At 54.1% G+C, this 23157-nt stretch overlaps 1 protein-coding gene across 9 annotated transcripts in view; it reads right to left on the bottom strand.

The window, feature by feature from the left end:
* Window positions 1–23157, bottom strand: part of ADCYAP1R1 (ADCYAP receptor type I) — a 66769-nt gene that overhangs the window by 31603 nt on the left and 12009 nt on the right. For 3 of the 9 annotated variants that reach the window (XM_045289030.1, XM_045289033.1, XM_045289036.1), the window contains exons 2-7: window positions 22002–22097; window positions 19505–19636; window positions 17833–17941; window positions 4608–4715; window positions 1509–1529; window positions 357–398 (exon numbers count right to left, since the gene is read on the bottom strand). In XM_045289030.1, coding sequence (XP_045144965.1) covers window positions 357–398; window positions 1509–1529; window positions 4608–4715; window positions 17833–17941; window positions 19505–19564 — 340 coding nt within the window. In that variant the 5' untranslated portion in view covers window positions 19565–19636; window positions 22002–22097. Of the gene's footprint in view, window positions 1–356; window positions 399–1508; window positions 1530–4607; window positions 4716–17832; window positions 17942–19504; window positions 19663–22001; window positions 22098–23157 lie in introns of all 9 variants that reach the window. The other 6 variants (XM_045289035.1, XM_045289037.1, XM_045289031.1 and 3 more) reach the window with 5 other exon arrangements.

Genomic DNA, 23157 nt, shown 5'->3' with positions numbered 1-23157 from the left:
CAGCCTTGGAAACCCTCTGGGGGCAGGTCGTCTCTGTCCTAGAGGGTCTCCATGAGGCAGACTAGACAGCGGCAAGGGTTGGGGTCTGCAGGTCAGGTTTCAGAAACCGTTAGGGACCATCTGAGCCAGGAGTTTCCCCTTGAAGCCCAGGAAGGGGCTTCGCAGTCTACGAGATGCTCAGTGTGGGTATGTAAGTGCCTGCCACGGCAGTGAATAAAGCCCCCAGCTTGCACAGAGGAGGAAGGCAGCTTGTCAAAGGCCACAAGCCACCAAGGGGCGGAGCAGGAACCTGAGCTCAGAGTCCAGTAGAGGGCCCCTCCATCTAGCCCACCCACAGCACCAACTTGTTCCCTTACCTGAGAGACCCAAGGAGTTACTGTCATCAAAGTCAGACTCTCCTGCAAAAACAGAGATGTGGCCTGAGTCACCACTCCTGGCCTTTCCGTTTAGTCTCCAGCCAGGAGGGCCAGGGCTGCCTGGGGCACCAGAGGGAGGGGTCTGGGCCAAGGGACAGCACCTCACACATCAGCTGTGCGCCTTTGCAACACTGGGCTCCCAAAGCTCTCCCACTTGGCTTGCCTTTCTCAGATGCTCAGGGTGGTTCCTGACTCAGTTTCCCCTCTGCAGATGCAGGCAATGGGATGCTGTCAGGGAGGTGTAAGGGTGGAGGGCCCCCCGGATTCTGTGAGAGGGCATGTAAAGGGCTAACTGGGCTTTTTAAATAAAGAGGCAAAAAATGGATGCCTGGCCTTTCCTCTTTGGTGCTGAAGCCTCTGTCTTGGCCCTCAAGCTCATCCCAGGGAACCCTGAACTCCAAAGGCATCATCCTCAGAAGGCTCTTTTTCTCTGTACTATCTACTCCCCAAGGATCTCTGTGGCATAGTGGTTATGTGTTGGGCTGCTAACCACAAGGTCAGCAGTTTGAACCCACCAGCTGCTCCATGGAAAAAAGATGAAGCTTTCTGCTCCTGTACAGAATTACCGCCTCGGAAGCCTACAGGGGTAGTTCTCCTGTGTCCTATAAAGTTGCTGTGCATTGGAATTGACTCGATGGTAGTGACTGAGTGATTTATTCTCACTTCCAACCATTCTTTACACCAAATCCCTAGCTAACAAGGAAGCCCCATCTACACTACTCAAGGCCCAGTTGGAGTGCCACTTCCTCCAGGAGGCCTTCCCTGCTCTCTCCACTTCCCGTGTGCAGGCTGCCTAAGGAGATCTCTTCTGTTGTTCTCTCCAGCTGCCCAGATGTTGGTATGAAGCTCAGCCTCCCGAATCAGCCCATGAGGACCTGTCCTAAAAACAACTGTCCTCCATCTGCCAGGGTTGCCAGGACGGCCTGGTGGGGTGAGCCAGGCAGGAGGGGAGGACGGCAGGGCTTGGCCCGTGATGGGCCTATCCTTGCATCCAACCCAATCCCTGCAGTTAGGCATCGAGATGTCCTGAAGCTGGCTTCCCACTGGATGGACAAATGGACAGCAGTCTGTCCTCACCAAGGTCCTTCTTACCGATGGATTCAGTCTCCCAGGCTGAAACACACACAGAGAAAGAAAATACCGTGGTGAGAGAGGGGATGAGGTTGGCGCTCTGCTCTCACTGGGCCCCACGGATCACATCGTGCTGCCAGGCCCACCTCAAGCTGGACAGGGGCTCTGCTGGGGAACCCGAGGAAGTGAAGGCTGCAGGCGGGGAACCCAGCCGAGACACCAGAGGCTTGCACCTCTACCTTCAGATCAGGAAAACCAACGTAAAGAGAGAGAGGTCAAGGCATCAGAGAGCAGGAGAGAGAGAGACCAGCATTTGGTGTCCAGCAAAGAGACAGTCACCACAGCAATGACCTTCAGCCCTGAGCTTCCAGGAGACCGAGTGGTCACCTGAGAAATTCCGTACCTGCCCTTCGGAGCATCTCAAGGCCAGTCTCACTCACCAAGCTTTGAGGAAGAGAGGTGCTAAATGACACCCTCCTGAGCCTCTAAGCCGCAGGTGGGTTTGCCAACAGGGAAGCAGGGGTGGAGAAAAGCGTAGTTGGAGCAAGTCTTTCCCTGCTGGCTCACTTTGGGTTTTGTTTTTCCTGTGGACATCTGGCTTTGGTGCCTGACACATCATGGTAATGGAGCCCACTGCCTTCCGGGGATCCAGACTCATGTGTACTTTCAGTATGTGGCTGAATGGAAGGACTGTATGAATGAACGCAGTGACTCAGTTGGAGTCTATGGGATGAATCAGAGATGACGGCATCCTGCCTTCCACAGGGCTCGCCGTCTCTGGTCCCTCACGCCTGCGGTTCAGCATCTCCCTGCCCATCTCCTCATTCAAATCTCCTCCAGTTCCAGCTCTGAGTCACACGCAGTCCCCAAGTCCTCAGGGTGGGACAGTCAAACTGTCATCCTCCTTCTGGTCTGGCCAGCAGGAGACCTAGGGCAGGAGGTGTGGCCCAGAAGCCCCAGAGAGGAAGGTGCAGAGACAAGACTGGGTGTACCAGTCATCCCTGGGGGGGTTCCAACCATTAATGCTCTTGGCAGATAACCAGAAGGTTGGAGGTTCCAGTCCACCCAGAGGTGCCTCTGCAGAAAGGTCTGGTGATCTATTTCTGAAAAGTCGGTCACTGGAAACCCTCTGGGATCTAGTTCTATTCTGACACGTATGGGCTAAGTCTTAATCAGAGTTCATTCACTGACTATTGAGGTTTAGTGTTTAGGCTTGCTTTTTTTTTTCCTTTTTCAGTTTCTCTCATCTTGGGAAGGAACTCTTGGTGGTATGATGGGTGACCCGCAAGGTCAGCAGTTCAAACCCACCAACCAATCCACTGGAGAAAGAAGAGACCTATTGCTCCCATAAAGATTTACAGCCTCGGAAGCCTCCTATAGGTTTGCTGGATCACAAAACCCAGGGCTGTGGGGCCCCAGCCTAACTGCACCTGCCTCTTCAGCCTCCAGCCATGCCTCCCTCTGGGCAGAGCTGGTCCTGCTGGAGTCTAAGGTCAGAGAGCAAAATGTGCTCTTTGCTTCTCACAGGACAGAACGAGCCAGCCAGGTGGGTGTGGCCAGTAGGCAGGACTCCTGAGCTTAGCAACCCTCCCTTAGAGGATGCCAACCTCTGCCCTAAAGAAGGAAGTGGAGGCCTAGGTCAGAAGGGACCTAGGACCACTCAGTCACCTCCTGGTCCATCCAGGAACTCCTGCTCTCCATCTTCCTCTGGGGCTCAGGGGTTCATGGTGTTGCTATGTCACCCACCTGGAGTCTAGCTCACAGTCTGTGATCTCAGGGGCCTACCTACCCTGACTCCCTGGACACCCAGGGAGACTGGTAGAGAGGATCCAGTCCAGGTCACAGTGACTGCCTGAGCAGCAACTTTCTTTGGGGTCCTTAGGCCTTGGTGGAATGGATGACTGGGACTGGTCCGAGGAGCCCCTGAAAGGAGGGCCAGGGGCTCAAGACCTACATCTGAACGGGTCTGCAAGAGTGTATGTGGGTGTGGTAGTTACATAGTCTCATGTCATCTTGTGGATATTAAGATAGAAGGGGTAGAGTTTAGCCTGTCAATCCGGTCACAAGGTAACATCTACCAGGATGATTCTTAGAACTTCCTCCTTTTCTCCCGGGAAGAGGACCACACACTCTCTCTGCTGGACATTCCTGTTGACAAGCCACATGGAGCCATGCTGATGGCAGCCAGAGCCCTGGGGCTGGAGGAGCCACATGGAGAGCCATGCCAGCGCTGAGATGCTTCCACCACCACTGGATCCACAAGACTTTCTTCCCACAGGTCTGTGTTGCATGAGTCTGAAGAGGAATTCATGGACTGGTATCAGACATACGGGCTAATATTGGACTTATGGACTTGATCTGGACTGAGCTGGCATGTTTTCTTAATAAATGAATTACTTTTTGATATATAGCTCTTTCATATGCATACATGAGTATCCCTGGATTTGTTTCTCTAGTCGACGTGATTAACACAGTGGGGGAAGGTCTTCAGGATGCAGCTGCCTTCTTCACCGCTCTCATTCGGCCTCTGAGCATCCTCTGGTGAGGCTGAGTGATGACTGTCTCAGCTGGCTCCCGTGACTGATCGAGTAAAGTGCACCAGGCCCTCCAAGCTAAATGATGCCCATTTGTATGGGATGGGGGCAGGGGGTGGCTTCGGAGAGTTTGTGGGAAAGGGAATTGAAACATAGCGGGGTTACTCCACAGATTCTTTTCAAGGCTGCTTGTATCGCCTCACTCTGCTCTTCACGAAGCCACCTGTGAGGTAGTAACTATGCGGTGCATATTCCCCTTTTACAGACAGGGACCTGGGGACCAGAAAGGTGAATCATCCCAGCCAAGGGCTCTAGGTGCGTCAGTAGAGCTGAGAACAACCCAGTCTAGGAGCACAGCTTTGCTCTTACCAGGGACACCAGCATCAGCACATGTACCTGGTTCCACATCTGCGGGTCACGCCCATGCCCCTGTGTGAGCATGGCTGTGGGTGGTTTTAGCGTCTCCAGAGCATGGGCGCTCTGGGGCGGAGAAGACCGGCTGGCAGGGCAGCTGGTGTCCTGCTGCCAGGAAGGCCTGGGCCCTAGCTCACAGAGCAGCTGAGGCTGCATCCCTTGGTTCACATACCTGGGTCTGGGTTGAAGATCCGGAAGAGCTCAGGGCAGCTGACAAGAACCATCTCCCCCACATGGGCTGGCTTCCAACACGTGATGTTGTCCCACATCCCGGGGCAGCCTGGGAGGAAGAGCACCCTAGTGAGTGTAGGCTCAGTCACAGACATGCACGGACTCCCTGGAGGAGGGAGACCTCCTCACACCCGGACACACTCTCACACACACAACACTGTCTGAGGGAGGACTCACACACATGCACACATGCAAACAGAGAGTGTTAACATATGCACACACTGAGAGAGATTTCATACACACACGGAGAGAGACACACACACACTGCGGGAGATTTTATACACACACACTCTGGGAGTTTGTATACACACAGAGAGACACACACACTACGGGAGATTTCACACGCACGTGCATCAAGGTAGTGAGGTGGTTGGGTGGGCGTGAGCATGGAGAGAGAAGATGTCAGCTCTGACTGGGTCTCCAGGCATGGAGAACGAGGTGCATCCTCAGACTGCTGTCTGCCGCTCACCCCCTTCTCCTGGCCCGGCCAGCTTCTCCGTAGTGTGTTCTCTCCTCCCTCTCTCCAACTCCTCACCTCGCCTTAAATGCTGCAGGCCTGCAGCCTGCCTTCCGCCCCTCCCCTTCCCCCAAAGCAGTTCTTACTAAAGTCACCAGGGAAGTCTGAACTCCCCAATCCAGCCAGTAGGGTCAGCCCTTACCTTAGTCACCCCAGGCCCCACTCACCTCTTGGGACACCATCTCTCTGGGACCAGTCCTTCTGCCAGCCCCTTCAATGAAAGCACTGCCACCACCCTGACCTTGACCCACCTGCCCCACTCACCCAGGACGAAGTCATCATGTTCAAGGGCTCGACAGCCGCAGGGTCCCAAAGTCTTCCATTTCCAACCATGCCCCGAGGGCTGACTCAGTTGGCCAGCTGCCTTTCATGTACCCCCACCTTGAAGAACCAGGGACTTCGCTCAACATCCTCCAGCTGACACTGGTCTAGCCTCCAGGTGGCAGCCTGGGAGTCTGCCTTCCATCTCTGTATCAAATCAGTCACCAAGTCCTACTGGTTTTACCTCTAAATATTATAGAATCCTCCTTCTATACTCTGTCTCCCTAGGCATTGTAATGATGGTTCTAATCACTTTCACATGGTCCATGGCAATGACCCACAGAGTGGTCTCCTCACTCAATGCTGCCGCACACATAAGGTTGAGCGTGATCTCTCCCAGACGCTGGCATGCACCTCTCCACCACCAGCAGAAGCCTTCCAGGGTCTCCCCATATCCCTTAGCACGGGACCTTCTTGACCTTGACCCCACCTCAGGGATCAGTCCTACCATGCCTTGATTTTCACTCCAGCACAATGGGAAGAGGTCCCAGCCATGAGGTGGGAGACTTCGCTCAGAAGAAGGGTGTGAAGGGAGAAGAGCTTGGGGAGACAACCCCCATATTAATGAGATGAACATATTCATGAGGACTGGAATCTAGTGAGGAAATAAAGCAAACAGATAAAGGTGTGGTGGGGGTGGGGAGGAGCTAGCAGAAGTGTGGCATGATGGAGTCCCACAAAAGGGTTATACCTTGCTGAGGGCATCTGTGAGGGTGGGCTGTGGAAAGGGAAAGTGGGCTCACTTCCCTTCACTGGGATGTGAGAGACTCATGGTCCAACCAGGGAAGCATCTTAGGGCCATGTTGGGCCATTGAGATAGGTAGGTTTATTGTGCCTACCTGACCAATAGGAGCATGTGGGATTAATCGGGTGGCAGCTTGATTGGAGTGCAAAGAGAAAAATGGCTCTGCAAGGCCTTCCTCCCCACGCCCACCCCTCCTGCTCTCTGGGGATGGGATCCTGCTGGGGCATGTGTGTTGCTGCTGTAGCTAGTTCTCTGCCTCAACCTGTGAGCTACACCACCTGTGGGCCAGGCCAACCCGTGGATCATGTCGCTAGAGCTCGAGACTCCTTCGGCAGTCACCCCTGAGGCAGAAGGAGACACCAATTCTCATTTCCTCTCTCTTCTGGGATGAGACCAGCTCTGGCCTCAAGGAGCGTGAACTCTGATCCATTCAGGGGCTCTGTTCCTAGAGCCCTAGAGAGTTGGAGTTGGGGTTCCTTCTCACCGTATAAACCTGTATATAAAATCCTAAGTGTCCTGGTTTCGTTTCTCTAGAGAACCCTGCCTAGCACAGCCATCAGCCCTCAGGGCATGGGCAGTCCAGTTGTTACTGTGATTAACCTTATTATTACAATTAGGTGGTTCCCTGGGAATCATTCCCCTGAGAAAAGCATGACAAAACCAGGTGCGGGAACAGTCCTGCAAGTTGAGAAGGAAGGAGGGTGACTGACAGGTCCAGAGGGAACTTGGGTAGAGGTTAGTCTGGCAAGTGGCCTGGGCATTTTCTGTGGGCTCTTGCTGTTGGAGTCTTGGACTTCTAGTGCTGTCTGGACCAGAAGATGTCTTGTGGCACTGTCCCTCAGCCGGCAGGCTGGCTATTTTAGAATTCACACCCATCACATGGGCAAATAGGCCACACCTGCTTATGGAATGATAGCTTGTTGGAGCCAGAGCACGAAGAAAAGTTCGAATCCAACAAATCTGGACCCAGAGGGAACTGAGGGCCAGAGGAGAAAGACTGGGCCCCAGGGTCATAGCAATGGGTCAGTTATAATTATCCCAGTCCACCCATCATCCCAGGACATCACGCCAACACGGGGCCACCTGTGACATCGTTGCCTGAAGGAGGCCCAGAGGCCCCATCTTTGGCTGCGTGTCCTGTGTTGACCGTGGAGCGGCTGTGAAGCGGAGTCATGTTGGGCCCATGCCCCGGGAGCCCCAGCCAGCAGATGTTCCCTTAATGTGGAACATTAGGCCCCAGCCCGGCCAGCTGCTACGGCCAGCTGATGTTCTCTGAGGTCACAGAGATACTTTAGATAGAGTGAGCAGACACTTGAGGGTTGAGGGTCAGAGAGGAAAGCAGGGGCCAGGCAGGATGGTGGAAAAGGAGAGCCAGTCCCCAGGTTTGGGGAGTCAGAGGTGCAGAGGCAGGGCAGAGATTCATATCCTTCTTCACCAATTATTTACTGAGCACCTACCATATGCCAGGCACCATCTAGGCGCCAAGGCTAAGGTCAGGAAGATGCAGAGATGTAAAGGTTATGTCTGAGGGCAAAGGAAGGGGGAAAACACAGACAGTTTCTCTTCAGGATCTGTACCAGAAAGCCACAAGACCCAAGCTCAAGTCCTGGGTTCACTGCATAAACCTGGCAAGTCTCCACTCCAGCACACACACACACACACACACACACACACACACACACACACACACACTCCAGTTCCCCCAGGAACATAGTAGAGGTCTCTTTAGAGCTCCACTCTGAACCAGAGCATTACTCAAGACCTGTGGGTGACTCAAAGGATGACTTAAGGGAATCTGGGGCTCCCCTCCCTGGTCCAAGGAACAATTTGGCACGGTTCCCCCATCTCCATCCTGCCCTGAAACCTGGAGACAGTCAGGATCCACCTCCCACCGTAACTCTCCAAGACCTCCTGCAGCTTCTGTCTGTTCCCAGCCAGGGTGCCCTCTGGAGATGGAGTCCTAGGGACATCTCTGCTCACACCAGGCAGGTAGAAGCCTAGAACTAAAGCCTATTCCCAGGGGCCCAAACCCAGGTGTTTGGGTTTAGGCAACAATGTCCCTAACCTTATCTGGAGCTCATAGTCCCCGTCTACCCCTCTGGCCTGCATCATTGGGGTGGAGGGAGACTGACAGTCACCCCTGAAGCAGAAGAAGATACCAATTCTCATTTCCTCTCTCTTCTGGGATGAGACCAGCTCTGGCCTCAAGGAGCGTGAGCTCTGATCCATTCAGGGGCTCTGTTCCTAGAGCCTCAGAGAGTTGGAGTTGGTTCCTGAGAGAATGTTGGGGTTTGTTTTCCTCAACAAACAGGCAGCAACTTCTTACCCTTCCACTCATACAGACAAGAATGCGCCTTCTACAAGTACATCTCCAGGCTACACCCCAATCGCCCCAGCGCCTAGTTGTGTTGGGAGGGGAAGCTTTCAAGGTACCCCTCCTCCTGCTTCGAAAGTTCCTTCTCCACCATCGCTTCCTTGTCCACCTCCTTCTGTCCTTTTCCCCCTTGCTTTCTCTTCCCTCCCCCTCGATCATGAATTTATGCAGGAACGATGGACGCCCCACGATGAGTCACAGTCCCTGGGCGGTGCACATGGCTCACGCACGGGTGGCTAACCGAAGGTGGGTGGCCAGCTGCATCCAGATGTGGGTCAGAAGAAAGGCCCGCGGCGCTCCTTCCCGCAGATGGAGTGGGACACGCGGCGGAGCACAGTTCTGCTCTGATACACACGGGGTCACCAGGAGTCAGAACCAATCAGCAGCTGCTTTTTTGTTGTTGGGTTTTTTGGTGGGGCGAGGGTAGGGATGGAGGGGGCGTGTTTAACGGTTGCCTTGTTCCACTGCTGTTGTGGTTAGATGCTACAGAGTCACTGCTCATAGCAACCACATGTACCGCGCACGACGGCTGGGTTTGATGTTCCGGCTGGGTTTGATGTTCAGTCTGTGCCCTTGTTGCAGCCAGCGCGTTAATCCACGCCTTGAAGGGCTTCCCCTTCTTCACTAACCTTCTGCTTTGCCAAGTGGGATATCTTTTTTTTTTTTTTCCGGCGAGTGACCTCTCTATGACAGTAAGTCCACAGGAGGTGAGCCGAAGTCTCATTCTGGTGGTTCTTCTCCGATGGAGGTGTCAGCTCTCCTGGTGGTCCACGGTATTTTCCACATTCTTCATCAGCACCCACACTCAACTGCATTCATCCTTCCAGTCGTCCAGCACCATCGTCTCATCCCAAGACCCTTCATCGCATCTGCAAAATCCCTTTTGCCATGTAAGGTCGTGCTGTTCACAGGCTTCGTGGTGTAGGACTGTGGACAACTTCGGCTCATCGCAGGCAGTTCTAAGGAAAAGAGTGCTACGCTCCGGCGAGGTTGTAGGGAAGATGATATCGTTCCAGGGCAGGAAAGCAGAGACAGGGAGACGCCTCAGGATCTGGCTCAAAGTAGGGCCGTGAAGAGCTTGAGTCAGCGTGATGGCAGCCGAGATGGAGAGAGTCGGAGAGAGTCGTCCTTGGAGGGAGGGCTGACAGGGCTTGGGGACTGGTTGGGCGTGGTGACCATGCCAGACAGAAGGAGTGCTCCCTGGGGTGTCAGGACCAAACTTGCGCCAGGGATGAGTGGGTGGGAATCCTGGGAATCACTGCTCAGATATTTCTCACACTGTTCCTCCCCTTTCCTTCTGCAGCGTCCTTGGAAGCCACATGCCGAAGGAGGCAGTGTCCCAAGAAGGGAGCCCGGACCCCTGCATGGTTGTGCAAAGGGGAGCTCACCACCTCCCATCTCTGTTGAACCCTCCTGGCTGCAGGGACTCACAAGTGATCATGGCTATCGTGCTACATCCTTGAGACGGTAGGGATTCTCTGTTAGTGCAGCATCATCTAGGTGGCCCTGACTAATCAAGGAAGAGGAGAGAGATGGCGAGGACACCCCCGCCCCCATGCATCTGGCTTTGGTGTCTGGATGGGTATATAGAGGGCTATGTCAGTCACTCCAGTGGGGAGGGCTGAAGGAGACAATTGGGCACACTGGGATGACGGTTCCTTTGAGATGGTGTGGAGACAGATGTCGAAAAGGGAGTTAGACAACAAACAGTCTGCACTCCAGAGGGGAGGTCACAACTGGAGGTCAGAAAGAGGACCGAGCTGGGAGCACAGGGGACTGGAGCTGGGGGGTTCACTGAGAGAGGCTGTCAATTCAGAGGAAAGAGGGCCTGACCCCAACTTCAGAGACACTCCAGAATGAGAAGAGGGGCTGGCACAGAAGACCGAGGCAGGGTGGCCACAGCCATGCCAAGAAACCCAGGCAGGCCAGGGACCCAGCAGCCTGGACCCAAGGCTTTCAGGAGGAGGTCACATGCAGCGAACACCACTGAGAGCCTGAGAACTCCTCCTCCCCCACCCCACCCCTCTCCTCCAGGGAAGTCCAAACACAAAATAGGCCCTGCCTCTTGGGAGACTCCCCCAGCCCCAGCCCCCAGGTCCTGACAATGAAAAGGTCGTGCCATTGGCTCTGCCTGCAGACACGTGGGTGACTCGGTGGAGATGCTCCACAGCGGTCTCTTGGCCGCAACCTTCGCAGAAGCAGGTGGCCCGGCCTCTCTTCCATGAGAGACCCAGCGAATGTGAACTACCAACCTTTCGTGGCAAACGGCACCCCCTCAACTCCTTTCTTCACACATCGAAACCCAAGCTTGAATCCTTTGCCGCCAGGGATCTTTAGGCAAGGAGGCCACCACCCCTTTTCCACAGAGAAGCTGGGGGGTTCAAACTGCCAACCGTGCAGTCAGTAGCCCTGTGCTCAGCCACGGCACCCACACAGCTCCTTACTCCTAACATAGCCCAGCCCACCCCTCACCCAAACCTCTCTGTTCCTCTCTACCCTTCTACCACCACCTCTACACCAGCCATAAAACTACATCCGCAAACACCATCCCCTGTGCCCTCCCAATGCCCTTCCTGTTCCCTCTATCTGCTAAGGAACCTGATCCCAGGAACGCAGGCTCCTGGGGGCATTCTTACCTCCATTGGGAGAGTGCTGTGGCCAACCTCTAAGGCTGCGCTATGTGTAAAACATCACCCAAAGTAGGCAAGGAGTGGGCAGGGAAGGAGGGAAATGTCCATTTAGGAAGGTTGTGATGATTCGATTTTATGTCAACGTGAACTTGTGTGAAAGCTGGGGTGGAATCCAACCAATCCATCTGGTCACAGTCTGACGCTGACTCCTTAGTGTGGCCTTTTTATAAGAGACAGTGAGAATGACTCTCCCTCTCTTCCTGTCTCTGTCTCTCTCTCTCTCTGTTCCTTCACCTTCCCTGCTTGCTGGGATTGTGTGTCTGCCTCTACGGCTGGCCCCACATGAACCACTGACCCTGGGAACTATAGGTGCCCTGCTATGCCTCCACTGACCTCAGATTCATGAGACTCTACACCCGCCAGCCTGCGATCTCCCGGTTTCCCACTTCTGCTGCATCAGCCTGTAGCTGTGATGGTCTGAAGAGGGCACCCACTAGCACCAGACCTTGAGTTGGACTGGGCCGGGACACCTTCTGGATATGACATTCCTTCCTGACAGGAAGCTCATCCTCATATGCAGGCGAGGGTCACTGGTTGTGTTTCTCCAGACAGCCCAACCAAATGCTGAAGCTGAATTCAGAGAGAACGACGAAGCTATTAGCCCTCGGAGGCGAACAAAATAAGGAGCTAATCTCGGGTTGTCATGGTGATGGTTTTGGCAGGTTCCACAGTGTTCAGACCAGGGGCATCAAAGAGACACAGAAGGAGCCAAGTCCCTGCTCTGAGAGGCTCAGAGGGCGTTGGAGTATGAGGGGAACAAGCCCCCCACCCCCACCCCACGTTGGCATGTGATTCAAAGGAAAAAGTGATCCAAGCGGATGGAATTAATTGTATAGATACAATGAGGACCACCAGTGAGCACTGGAGATGCAGGCCTGGGAAAGTGGGGAGCTGGGAACCAGAGGGCACTAACAATGCCAGCACCTGCCTTTGAACGTCTAAAATGGTCAGTGTGGTGCTTCCCCAAGGAGGGGAACCCCAGCAGCAATGCCCCCAAGGGGCTTGGCAGAAATGCAGATGCTCAGACCCACAGCCTTCCCCCCCCCCCCCCGACCTGAATCATAGTGGGGAGGGTGCTTGCTGTGGGGTGCTATCCCAGGCCGCGGCTCTGCTGCAGGCTAACCTTGGAGGAACGCCAGGCTAGAAGAAGCCAATATGGCAGAAATACAGCCCTCGGTCAGACCTAACCTCAAGTTGTCCACAGAATATTGCTCCTCAGAGGGAGGGTCGTCGTGGACCCCGAGTCTGGAATAGCTGTGGGGCCCACACAAGAAGCTTGGCCTCGCTCCTCTCCTCCAGGTCCCCCTTCTCAAAGGCCCAGGGTGGGCTGGAGGCACGGGTCAGGGCAAGGCCTTCTGTTCCTGGACAGGCCTCAAAGCCCAGGTGTGAACAGGGATGAGCCAGCATTCTCACGCTCTTTCCAATCCTGCTGCCTCCCACTGCTTCCCAGACCTTCTCAGGACTAACCCCCTCCCCTCCTCATCTTCTCCAGAAGGTGGGTGACCCCTAGGAGGACCATGTCAGCAGCCTTGCTTCGACTTTCCAGGTGGGTAGAAGGCCAGTAGCCCTGCACAGAGGAGGTGCTGGCAGCCCTGGCCCTGCAGGCCGGTAGACAGGCAGGCCAGCAGGCGGCAGGCGGCTCAAGCTGAGCAGAGAACAAAGCAGTGGGCCCAGCGGGTAGTGCCCGGGCTGTTTGGGTCCTGAACCAGGAGCAGCAGAGAAGCCAGTTCCCATGCACTGATGCCCTTCTTCTCTCCGGGTACCAAGCACTGCAGCAGAAAGGGCACTCCCTGGCTGTACAAGGGAGCTGGGCAGCCTCCCAGAGCTGGCCCTGGCCCTGCTGTGACGTGGGCCAGTGACTGCCTTCCCTGGGCTTCAACCTCGCCATGTGTCACATGGCAGGGCCGGACTCACTGCTGTCTCAGTCCCACTCAGCTCTCAGGGGTTGGGAATGAGGCACAAAACCACCACGGGAACCAGTAAACATCTTCAAAGTGTGCCAAGGATGCTGTGGGTGGAGCAATACAATCAGTAAGTGTGCCTTCCTGTCACATGGTCACTCCCTTTACCTATAATTCTCACTCCCCTACAGCTGCCTCCTGAATCCCAGTGCGTCCTCTAAGCATGCCTGTGAACCTCCACTGCCACATGGAGGAAACTTACATCTCATAGCCCTGTCTCCCAGAAGCCCTTGTGGTGATGTCTTGGGCTGCTTAGTGCACGGTTGGCAGTTTGAAACCACCAGGCACTCCATAGGGGAAAGATGGGGCTTTCCACTCCCACAAAGAGTTACAGTCTCAAACTCACACGGGCAGTTCTACCCTGCCCTATAGGGTTGCTATTGGGTTGGCATCTGTGTCAGTGAGTTGAGTTCATTCTTTGCTCTCTCTGGAGCAGAGATCCAAAGCCAATGGGGAGCAAGGATGGCAGAGAAGGGCAGGTGCCAACCTCCCGTCGCACAGCACCACGCGATCCTCATTTCTACCTGTCGATTCATTAGATTTAAAAGATAGGGGGTACACAGGAGGTATACGAAAATATGCATGCAAATATGTGAGAGTAACCTTTTTTGTGACGTCAGAGGTCAGGTCGCTAGGTGACGCAAACAGCTGGTCTGCACTCAACCGCGAACCTAAGAGTTCGCGCTGTGAAGCCGCCCCACGTCCTGCGCTGCAGGAGAAAGTCCTGGGGATCTGCACCCAAAGATTCTAAACTCACTGCCTTCGAGTTGATGCTGACTCACAGGGACCCAACAGGACAGAGCAGAACTCCCTCTGTGAGTGTCCCAGACTGTCCCGCTTCGTGGGAGTAGAAAGCGCCATCTTTCTCCGGCAAAGCGGGCGATGGTTTCGATTTGCTGACCTTGGGGATCACAGCCAAACACATAACCACTTCACCCCCAGCGCTCTTCCCCTAAAGATCACAGGAAAGGAAACTCTTAAGTGTTCCCACTCTATGACGCATGCAGATTGCCACGAGTCAAAAGTGACTAACAACATCTCTACCCAGATCCCTACGTAGACAGGTTTATAGGTGACTATATAAACAAATAAGCCAAAGAAATAGGCATCTGGGTCATCCGTGCACACAGCTGGACATATAAGCACTGCTGGCCATCAGGAACTGGGACGTGCCACCAGCTTGTCTCCTTGTCAATTTCCGAGTGTATGTATTTCAGGACTTCAGCTGACCTTTGGCTAATGTTCTGGGCTGGGGCCTTCATGGGGGTTTAAGGGCCAGGGAAGGTGCAGGGAAAAGGTGGCAGGTAGTGGACTGACTGTCCACCCTTTACACGCCTCCAACGCAGACGGATAACATAACATGAGGCTGTGGATGTCTATCCAGGAGGCCTGGTGGCATAATGGTTATGCATTGAGCTGCCATCCTCAAGGTCTGCAGTTCGAAGCTACCAGCCTCTGTGCCATAGAAAGACAGGGTTTTCTACTCCCGTCAAAGAGTTGCAGTCTTGGAAGCACACAGGGGCAGTTCGATCCTATCCGGCAGGGTCACTATGAGTTGGCATCAACTCGGTAACAGTGAGTTGGCCGATGTGTTGTTCACTCAAGTTTAATTCACTGGCCTGGGATTACCTGTTCCTTGAGGCAGGGCAGGGGCTGCTCACTGGTTTGAGGTCAGGGCCTTTGTGGATGCTGCCCTCTGGCCAAGTCAGTGGAGTGCCACCAAGAGTGCTATTTAGAATCATCTGGAAGCTTTTAACACATACCTGCATCCAGCCCATCCACTCCCGAGTACCAATTGCACAGGTGTGGAGAGGGGCCAGACATCAGCATGTTTAGATGTTCCCCCTGAAGCAGCTTCCTTCAAGCTGACCCCCGGCCTGTCAGAGTAGAGGCATGCTCCTCAGGGGTCTTCCTTCTCTCCTGGTTTCCTTTCTTGAACTTTTCATTGTGACCGGGATGGGGATTTCCAGAGCAGGCCATCCATCTCCCATTCAACAATTCATACCTCTTGGGGTGCGCCCCCTTCATTGCAATGCCCTCAATGGGACATCACTTGTCCTACTTCCTCCCTGGGCTTCCTGTGTCCACCGCCTAGCCCTTCTTCGTCCCTGGGTGAACGCTGTGCTTTGATCTCAAATGGATGGGGACTCTAAGGTGTTCGTATCTCACTGGTGTTATGGTTCCCCGATAGGTCTGTCCATGGTTGGACTGAAGAGGGAGCCAGGGGATGAGTTTGCTTCCAGACCTGCAGGGTGACTAAGGGCCATAGTCTCAGGGGCTCTATATTGCCAGGTCTTTCCTCTGAAGACCTCGGAGTGGACACAAGCCTCCAACCTCTTGGTTCACAGGCAAGGGTTTTCTCCGCTGGCACCCCAGGGATTCTAAATACTCCCCAGGGCTTCAAATGGGCAGCACAGCACAATGAGATGATATGCTATCCCTGTTTCACAAGCCCGTTGAATGTGAGGCCAAGACATCCGGCTCAGTTGGAAGGGCCCAGGCTCTCAGCAGACACAGAGGGTGGGAGAGATGGGGCTGGGGAGAAACTAAGGCCCTAGCATGCCTTCCCTCAGCAGCTGACAAGCAAGACCAATACTCCCCTAGAACTTCAGCACTAACTAGGCACCCCGAGGCTACCTGCTCCGAATGAAATCCCTCTGGAAAGGGGAGCCCTCCAACCTCAACTGACAGAGAAAAGACCCTCCCTACAGAAGAGCCAGCCTAAGAAGCACATATTCCTGTGAGCCCCCACCCCTCCCTCGACCCCTCCTTCTTCTACGGGAGCTCTGTAAAGAGGGGGAGGCCTGGGCCATCCAATTCAGCAGGTCCATAGAGGCTGCAGTCTCTGCTAACTCAGCCCTTAGACAAACAAACACCCCTTGGCCTGGCTGGAGCTTTTGCAAAGTGCAGGTCTCTGGGGTACACGCTCCGGCCCTCCTCTCCCCGTGTCTCTCCAGCCCTGTTTCTACTTCCTCTGCTGTTTGCCCTTTCACTCATCCCACACAGGAGGAAACCGAGGCAGTGTGTGTGTGTGTGTGTGTGTGTGTGTGTGTGTGTGTTCAGAACCCGGGAACTGGAAGGGAAGTACTAGCCATACAACTGCAGACCACCGGACTCCTCGCTCCCTCTCTGCCTTTACTCCTGGAGACCCTATTCAGAGGAGAACCAGGGGGGAATTAAAGTGTAGGGGGCCTCGCCCCACCGTCCCTACCTCCACCCCATCTCCCACCTACATGATTTCATCACACAACGCTGTCTGAGCCAGAAAGACCACCTGATATAGGAAAATCCCAGGGCTGGGAGGCTGGCTGCCTGGATTCTAGACGCTGCCCAGGCTGGGCTGCTCAGTGGCCTCAGCAGCTACTTACCCTCAGCGTTCCAGGTGGCCCTTACCAAACCAAGGACATGTGTCAGATGCCCTCTCCATCTCCTCCAACTGCCCACCCCACTCTGCTTGGTTTGCTCAGTCGGGGGGGCATCAGTACCCAGGCGCTAGGTGAGGGCGGAGCAAGAGCAGGCTGCAGGGAAAGGCAGGCGAGGCCCCAGAGTGGCTCCATTACCAGGTAATGCTCGCCCAGAGCAACTGGCAGGAGAGCTGGAGCCCGGCGGGACTCTTACGTCTAACTGGACTGTGGAGTAATCAAGCATTTATACCAACGGGGCTCCAGGGGAGGATTCAAAGGAAGAAGTAGACCCCTTTGGCCTGAGAGGAGGGGCCAACCCTGAGGCTGTTAGGAAGCCGGCCCTCCATCCATGGGGATGTTCCTGGGCCCCTCCAAGAGTCAGGAAGTAGAGTTAGCCTTTGCCCCCATCTGCACTGTGTGTGTGTGTGTGTGTGTGTGTGTGTGTGTGTGTGTGTGTGTGTCTAGGAGGGGGTGCAGGAGAGGGACCCCTGGTTCTCAGCCACGGGCCATACCACTCGCTTGGGATGATGATAAATGTTGGTAAGTGTTTGGGGTTGATTTGGGGTCAGGAGGTAAGGTTGGCATTTAGTCTGGGTGGGCCTGAGGATGCTAAGTGTCTGCATTGTGTGACCCCACCAGCAGACAGTAGCAATATTCCTCCCCAGGCGCTCCTGGCAGCTCCCAGTCCAGCACTGCCTCGGGCAGCCTTTGGCTGGGTGCCTCCCACTGCTTGGTCCTCTGACCTCTTCAGGATTAAGCAGAGGACCCCCCCCCCCACCTTCTGCCCTGGGTTGACCAGCTGCTGTCCACCTCAGCCACTGGGAGCAGCTGTGTCGCTGCTGCCACCAGGCCCAAGCTGGCCCAGGCTGCCTGTTAACAAGCTCTCTGACAGCACCAGAGAGCCCAGGAAAGCCCTGGGGAAGACAGGGCAGCTATATTCAGCGACCCAGAGCAGCCCCGGTCAGGCTGGCCCCAAGGAGGGGGACACCAGGGTCACTGCCCAAAGCAGATCAGGACTCCTCCATCCCAAGGGGCTTCATGAAGGATAAATGGGCCAGTAGTCTCCATCACTCCCTAAAGAGCTGGGACACCAGAGCCTGACACTGGCCTGGGAGGTACTGTGGAAGCCACGCCCTCCCCGTTGCCCCTCTCACCGGGGGAGGAGTCATTCGCACTCAGCATCAGGTCATTTGCCCTCTGGATCTTCTCCAGGCACATGGCTTGCTCCTTCTTGAAGATGCAGTCAGAGTGCATGGCAGTGGCCTGCAGGAGACAGACACACAGATGGGTGGGTGGGAGGGAGGGATCTGGGAGGACCATTATAAACCAAGGTCAGTGTTCCGGGCAGGGGTTTGGGGTTGGGGAGCAGTTCAATGCAGGAAGACAATAGTGACAGAGGGATTTACTCACTAGCAAGTGCCCCAAGCCTAGCTTTGTCACACACACTCACTGCCATCCAGTTGGTTCTGACTCATAGCGATCCTATAGGGGTCCTACAGCAACCCTATAGGGCAGAGTAGAGCTGCCCCTGGTGGGTTTCCAAGACTGCAACTCTTTCTGGGCATAGAAAGTCTCCTTTTTCTCCCAAACTTTGTCACAGATGCTGTCAAAGCTTGTCTCAGTGACCAAGCCAGCTGTGTGGCTCTGGATGGTCCCATCTCCACTCTGGGACTTTAGTGTTTCATGTTCGTTAGCAAACAAACAATAGAGCATGCTACCGGGTGCGTCATCATCCTCACCATCTGACGTGTATGTGTTAAGAGCGCTGTGGGTAGACACTACGTTTATCGTTTCCCACTTCACAGAGGCTGAAAGTTCACCACCCACTCAGAGAAGCTAAGTCCCTTGCCAAAGCTTCACAGCGAGTGACCACTAGAGCCAGGACTTCAATGCAAGCCTCCTGACTCTAGAGACCACTAGGCTGCTATTGCACATGAGGAGAGTGAGATCGAGGTCAGGGGAGCGGATAGGCTAAGAGTTTAGCCTCTCCCATCCGGGAATTAGGAAGGAGGCGTATCCTCCAGCAGCCACATGTAAGGCATCAAGGAAGTTTGTGGGTAGCTTCCAGTAAAGGCCCTGCTTGCTTCTTTCATTTACCCATGTTCCATTTTCCAGAGGAGGAAACCGGGGCTCAGAGAAGTAAGGAAATCTCTGCCCAAGGCCACACAGCCAGTTAGTGACAGGTGTGAATCCAAACACAGGACTAAATGACTTCAAAATCCCTGTCTTGCTAATGGGGCGGTGTTGTCCCTTGGTCTCTAAACCTCAGGGCAGGGGTAGTCCAGCAGCGGTGTCAGTGAGCATAGGAGCAGTCACCAGGCATCCCCAGCTCTGACTGTCCACAGGGAGGCAGCCTGTGGTCATGCAGTGAGTTAGGACGAGCACCCAGGGCTCAGAGAACACCATGGCTCACTGCTAGTCTGAACTCCCAGCTTGAGGGGAGGCACCGGTGTCTGCGGACCCTCCCTTGACCCTGCTCTTGCTCAGAGAGTGGACAGGCTTCTGAACTCTAGCCTGATAAGAGACTCGTACACTGGGAAATGGGAGATCAAAAGGGGCCTTCTGAAGCCCTGTCCCTGGGGCTTCGTGCACAGCCGCAGGGTCTCCGTGAACAGGTGAGCAGGTGTGCACTGCAGAACTCTAAAGGCTGCCGCACATGTGGTCATCATCTTGTCAAATCCACCCAGGGTCTTGAACAGGACGCTCCTTTTCTCATTCCCACAGAGGCGCTGCATGGGGCAGCGGAGATACTGCCCCTGATTACGCTGAGATTGCCCAGGGCACAGGAGAGAACAAGAACGCCAACTGGTGGCGGTGGTCCCTTACCATAGGCAGCAAGAGGACAGCGACAGCGGCCAGGCAGGCCTGCGGAATGCCAGTGGCCATGATGTTGCTCCGTCGGGAAAGCGGGCGCAGGTTTCACTGTCCGCGTAGCTGCTGGACCCCCGGGCGTCTGTGCTGAAGAGGAAGACAAGGCTTGGCTCCTGCGGGTGCAGATGAGAGGGAGGAGCAGAGGCAGCCTGGGGCGAGCCCTTGCCCTCCCTCCCCTCCCTGCAGCCAGGCCGCAGCCCCCGGGTGGAATCCTTCTTCCCTGCTCTCGCCCATGCTGCTCTAGATTCTCCTGGGCAGCAGACTCTGCTAGGCACCAGGATGCAGTAGGGAGACAGGCCAGCTCAGCCGAGTGAGACAGTTGGAGCTGGCTCTCTCCTCTGCAGAAAAGGCCTGCCTTCCCACCTCCAATCTTTTCACCCTCCCCTCCTTCCACAGAAAGAGTATATGTGGGACCATGCACATCCTCTTAGAGACTGCCCGGCCTTGAGGACTCGGGGGAGGCATGTGGTGGCATTCTCACGCAGGGGACATGGATGAAAACAGCAGATGCCACCTCAGCATCCCATGTTCACAAAGACAATGCGTGCCCCTGACTTCTGCGCTGGCACTCTCCCCAGGTGCTGGCCCCAGCTAGGAGCATGCAGACACGGACGGTGCCTGAGAACTGGCAGCAACATTTGGAAAGACCTTAAGGTCACTGAGTGACCTCCTGGAGCAGAGTCGTCCCACCAGCCTGAACGGACTATCCATTCTCGACGGTTCTATGTGAGAGAGAGAAGCTGTGCCTTGTAGGGTCACTTTGTTACAGCTACCTATCCCTGTACCCTAACTAATAGACCTCTTTTCATCATTCCTCAACTGACAGATGTGCACATCTGGGCACGTTCCCAGGGAAGAGTCTGGCCTGCTACTAAAAGCCACCATTAGTGTGCAAACCCTCAACCCAGAAATTCCACACCTAGGAATCGGTTATATAGAAACATTTCTACGTGTGCAAAAAGAAATCCAATAACACCTGTGCATGCTGACAGCTCTATAAGGTGGAAACCTGTCAGAGAAGGAAAAAACAAATATTTTCCACTGAAACAAACAACAGAAAAATGGTAAGGCCGCTCCCTGCCCAAGGTGCAAATTTTACAGCACCCAGAAGAAAGGAAGCAGTCCTACTGAGTTCTGGTTCACGCAAGGAAGTGCACTGCAGCAGGATTCAAAACAGCAACAGCAACATGCACTGTGCAGCATCCTCATGATACCAGTCCCCATAACTCTGAGACCAGAAGAACTAGATGGTGGCCAAGAACCACTGCCAACTGCTCAGAATGGATCGCATTAGAACAGTGGTTCTCACCTTCCTAATGCTGCAACCCTTTCATACAGTTCCTCGTGTTGTGGTGATCCCAACCATAAAATTATTTTCATTGCTACTTCATAACTGTAATTTTGCTACTGTTATGAATCATAATATAAATATCTGGTATACAGGATGTATTTTCATTGTTACAAATTGAACACAATTAAAGCATAGTGATTAATCACAAAAACAATATGCATTTATATATTGTGAAATACTTTTTTCTAATTACAAATAAATGAAACTTTGTCTTGAAGCATGGTATAGCATGGGTAACAGTCTGAATATAACAACAGTAAACTACATTGCTACATTTTGCGACAGTATATGTAAAAAGCCAGCATCTTGGTTCCTAAGACCATTGGAAATATGTGTTTTCCGATGGTCTTAGGCGACCCCTGTGAAAGAGTTGTTTGACCCCCAAAGGGGTCACGCCCCACAGGTTGAGAACCACTGCATTAGAAGGTCCTGGATATGGACAGTGGGGTTGTCCCTCCCATGCCTGCACAGGCCCCTTACAGGAGGTTGGGAAAGAAATCAGGTGACCATAAGCGACCTATGAAGACCTTCACTGGGCATGCTCCAATTCAGGCCCCCCCTGAGCCAGGTGGAAATGTATTGCACCTGGGTGGTCCAAACTAGGCCCAGGTGAGCTTAATTCAGCCAATGGAGTCAACCAAGACCTTCAACCACGCCTCCTCAGCCAGAGGTCTGAAATACCCTGGCAGCTTATCCCCCACTCCCAGTCAGTGGCAGGTCAGAGAGGATTAGTTCCTCTTTCTTTTTTTTTTTTTTTTACATACATCAATTGTTTAAAGCATATCCTCTTTTTACCCTGTTCCTGTACCCACTCAGCGCAGTCCCATGAGGTTGCCCGTGTTCAGTTGTGGCCCCAGTCCAGCTTCCTCGCAGCTCGGCACACTTCCCTGTAAAAGTGTGTACCCTTTTGCGATTGTAAAACCTGAAGCTACTCCCGTCCTTCATAAAAACCCACTTAGATTACAAACGGACTTCAGCGTGAATTCTTTCTCATGGGAAGCCAAGAACCAAAGTATTACTCACTGGAGAAATATCACAGATAAGAGTTGGAGGAAAAGGCAGAATAAAATTTAAAATCATATGCAAAAAGGGCAGGCTTACGGGTTAGCTGAAGACTGGTAGAACTCAGGATAGGATGGTCCTTACTCCCCCTGCAGGTCTGGGGCTGAACTCATCGTCAGTCAACGATAGACAAGTCTGTAGGGGAACAACACTGGTCAGGTGCCCCCATCTCGAAAACAATGACCGTTGGATATCAAGGGGGCAGCATTTGCTCAAGGCCCAAGTTCAGAAAGGGGGAGGTGGAGAAGCCAGGGTTAGGGTTCGTGGCATTGATGGGTGGTGTCGCACTGAATGAATGGAAATGAAATATGTAGGAATTGTTCATTGGGAAACTGACGATCTGCTCGGCAAACCTTCACCTAACTCACAACGAAAAGATAAAAGCAAACAGACAGACAGATTGCCCATGGTGTGTGTTAAGAAGGCCCAAGGCCTGGCTACACAATGGAGTACTATGAAGTTGTTAAACAGATGGAGGAGGCGTTGTAGGCTCACAGATGCCCGGTTCAGGTGGCACATGAGGGGGAGGATGGTGTGAGCCTGTTCACTGGCACCCCTGTCATTCGTCCCTGAGTTTTGCACCAGCGGGGAATGCCGCCATTCCCCACTGAGTCCCCGGGACCCTGACGCTCTGCCTAAGCATACTCCCTTCCCTTCTCCTCGTGCCTCCCTGAGCTCCCCCAAGCTCAAAAATCCAAACGGCCACTGGCAGGCCCTGCAGACGCTGCCCTCCTTGCCCACACCTCCTCTGCCTGCTCGCCTTCCCTCGGAGTTGCTCAGGAAGGCCTTGGGCGGTGACATCCCCATGCACAGTGCACACTAGCCACTGGAGCCTCAGCCTCTGCCCCCAGACATGCCCTCCAAGCCCCTGTCAGCTATCATTGTGTCAGTCCTGACCCTCAGCGACCTTTTGCACAACAGAACGGAACACTGCCCGGCCCTGCACCATCCTCACCCAGCGTTGCAGCCCCAGTGTCCGTCCACCTCCTGTGGAGAAGAGATTAGAAAGCTTCGGGGGATTTGGGTGTATTCGTTCATCTCTGCCTGGTTCTTTGTTTCATCTTTCCTGTGAGGTCAATCACATCCATTTCTATCTCTTTATTGGGGTAAAAATCGTGTCTGCGTGTGTGGTAGCCAAACATTTCCCGTTTCATCCATCTTCACAAATCAAGTTCTGCGACATTCAAAAGGATCG

The sequence above is a fragment of the Echinops telfairi genome, unplaced genomic scaffold (assembly GCF_000313985.2).
Source record: "Echinops telfairi isolate 266 unplaced genomic scaffold, ASM31398v2 ScPeMD7_23;HRSCAF=83, whole genome shotgun sequence".
NCBI lineage: Eukaryota > Metazoa > Chordata > Mammalia > Afrosoricida > Tenrecidae > Echinops > Echinops telfairi.
This window is presented reverse-complemented; position numbering and strand designations above follow the sequence as displayed.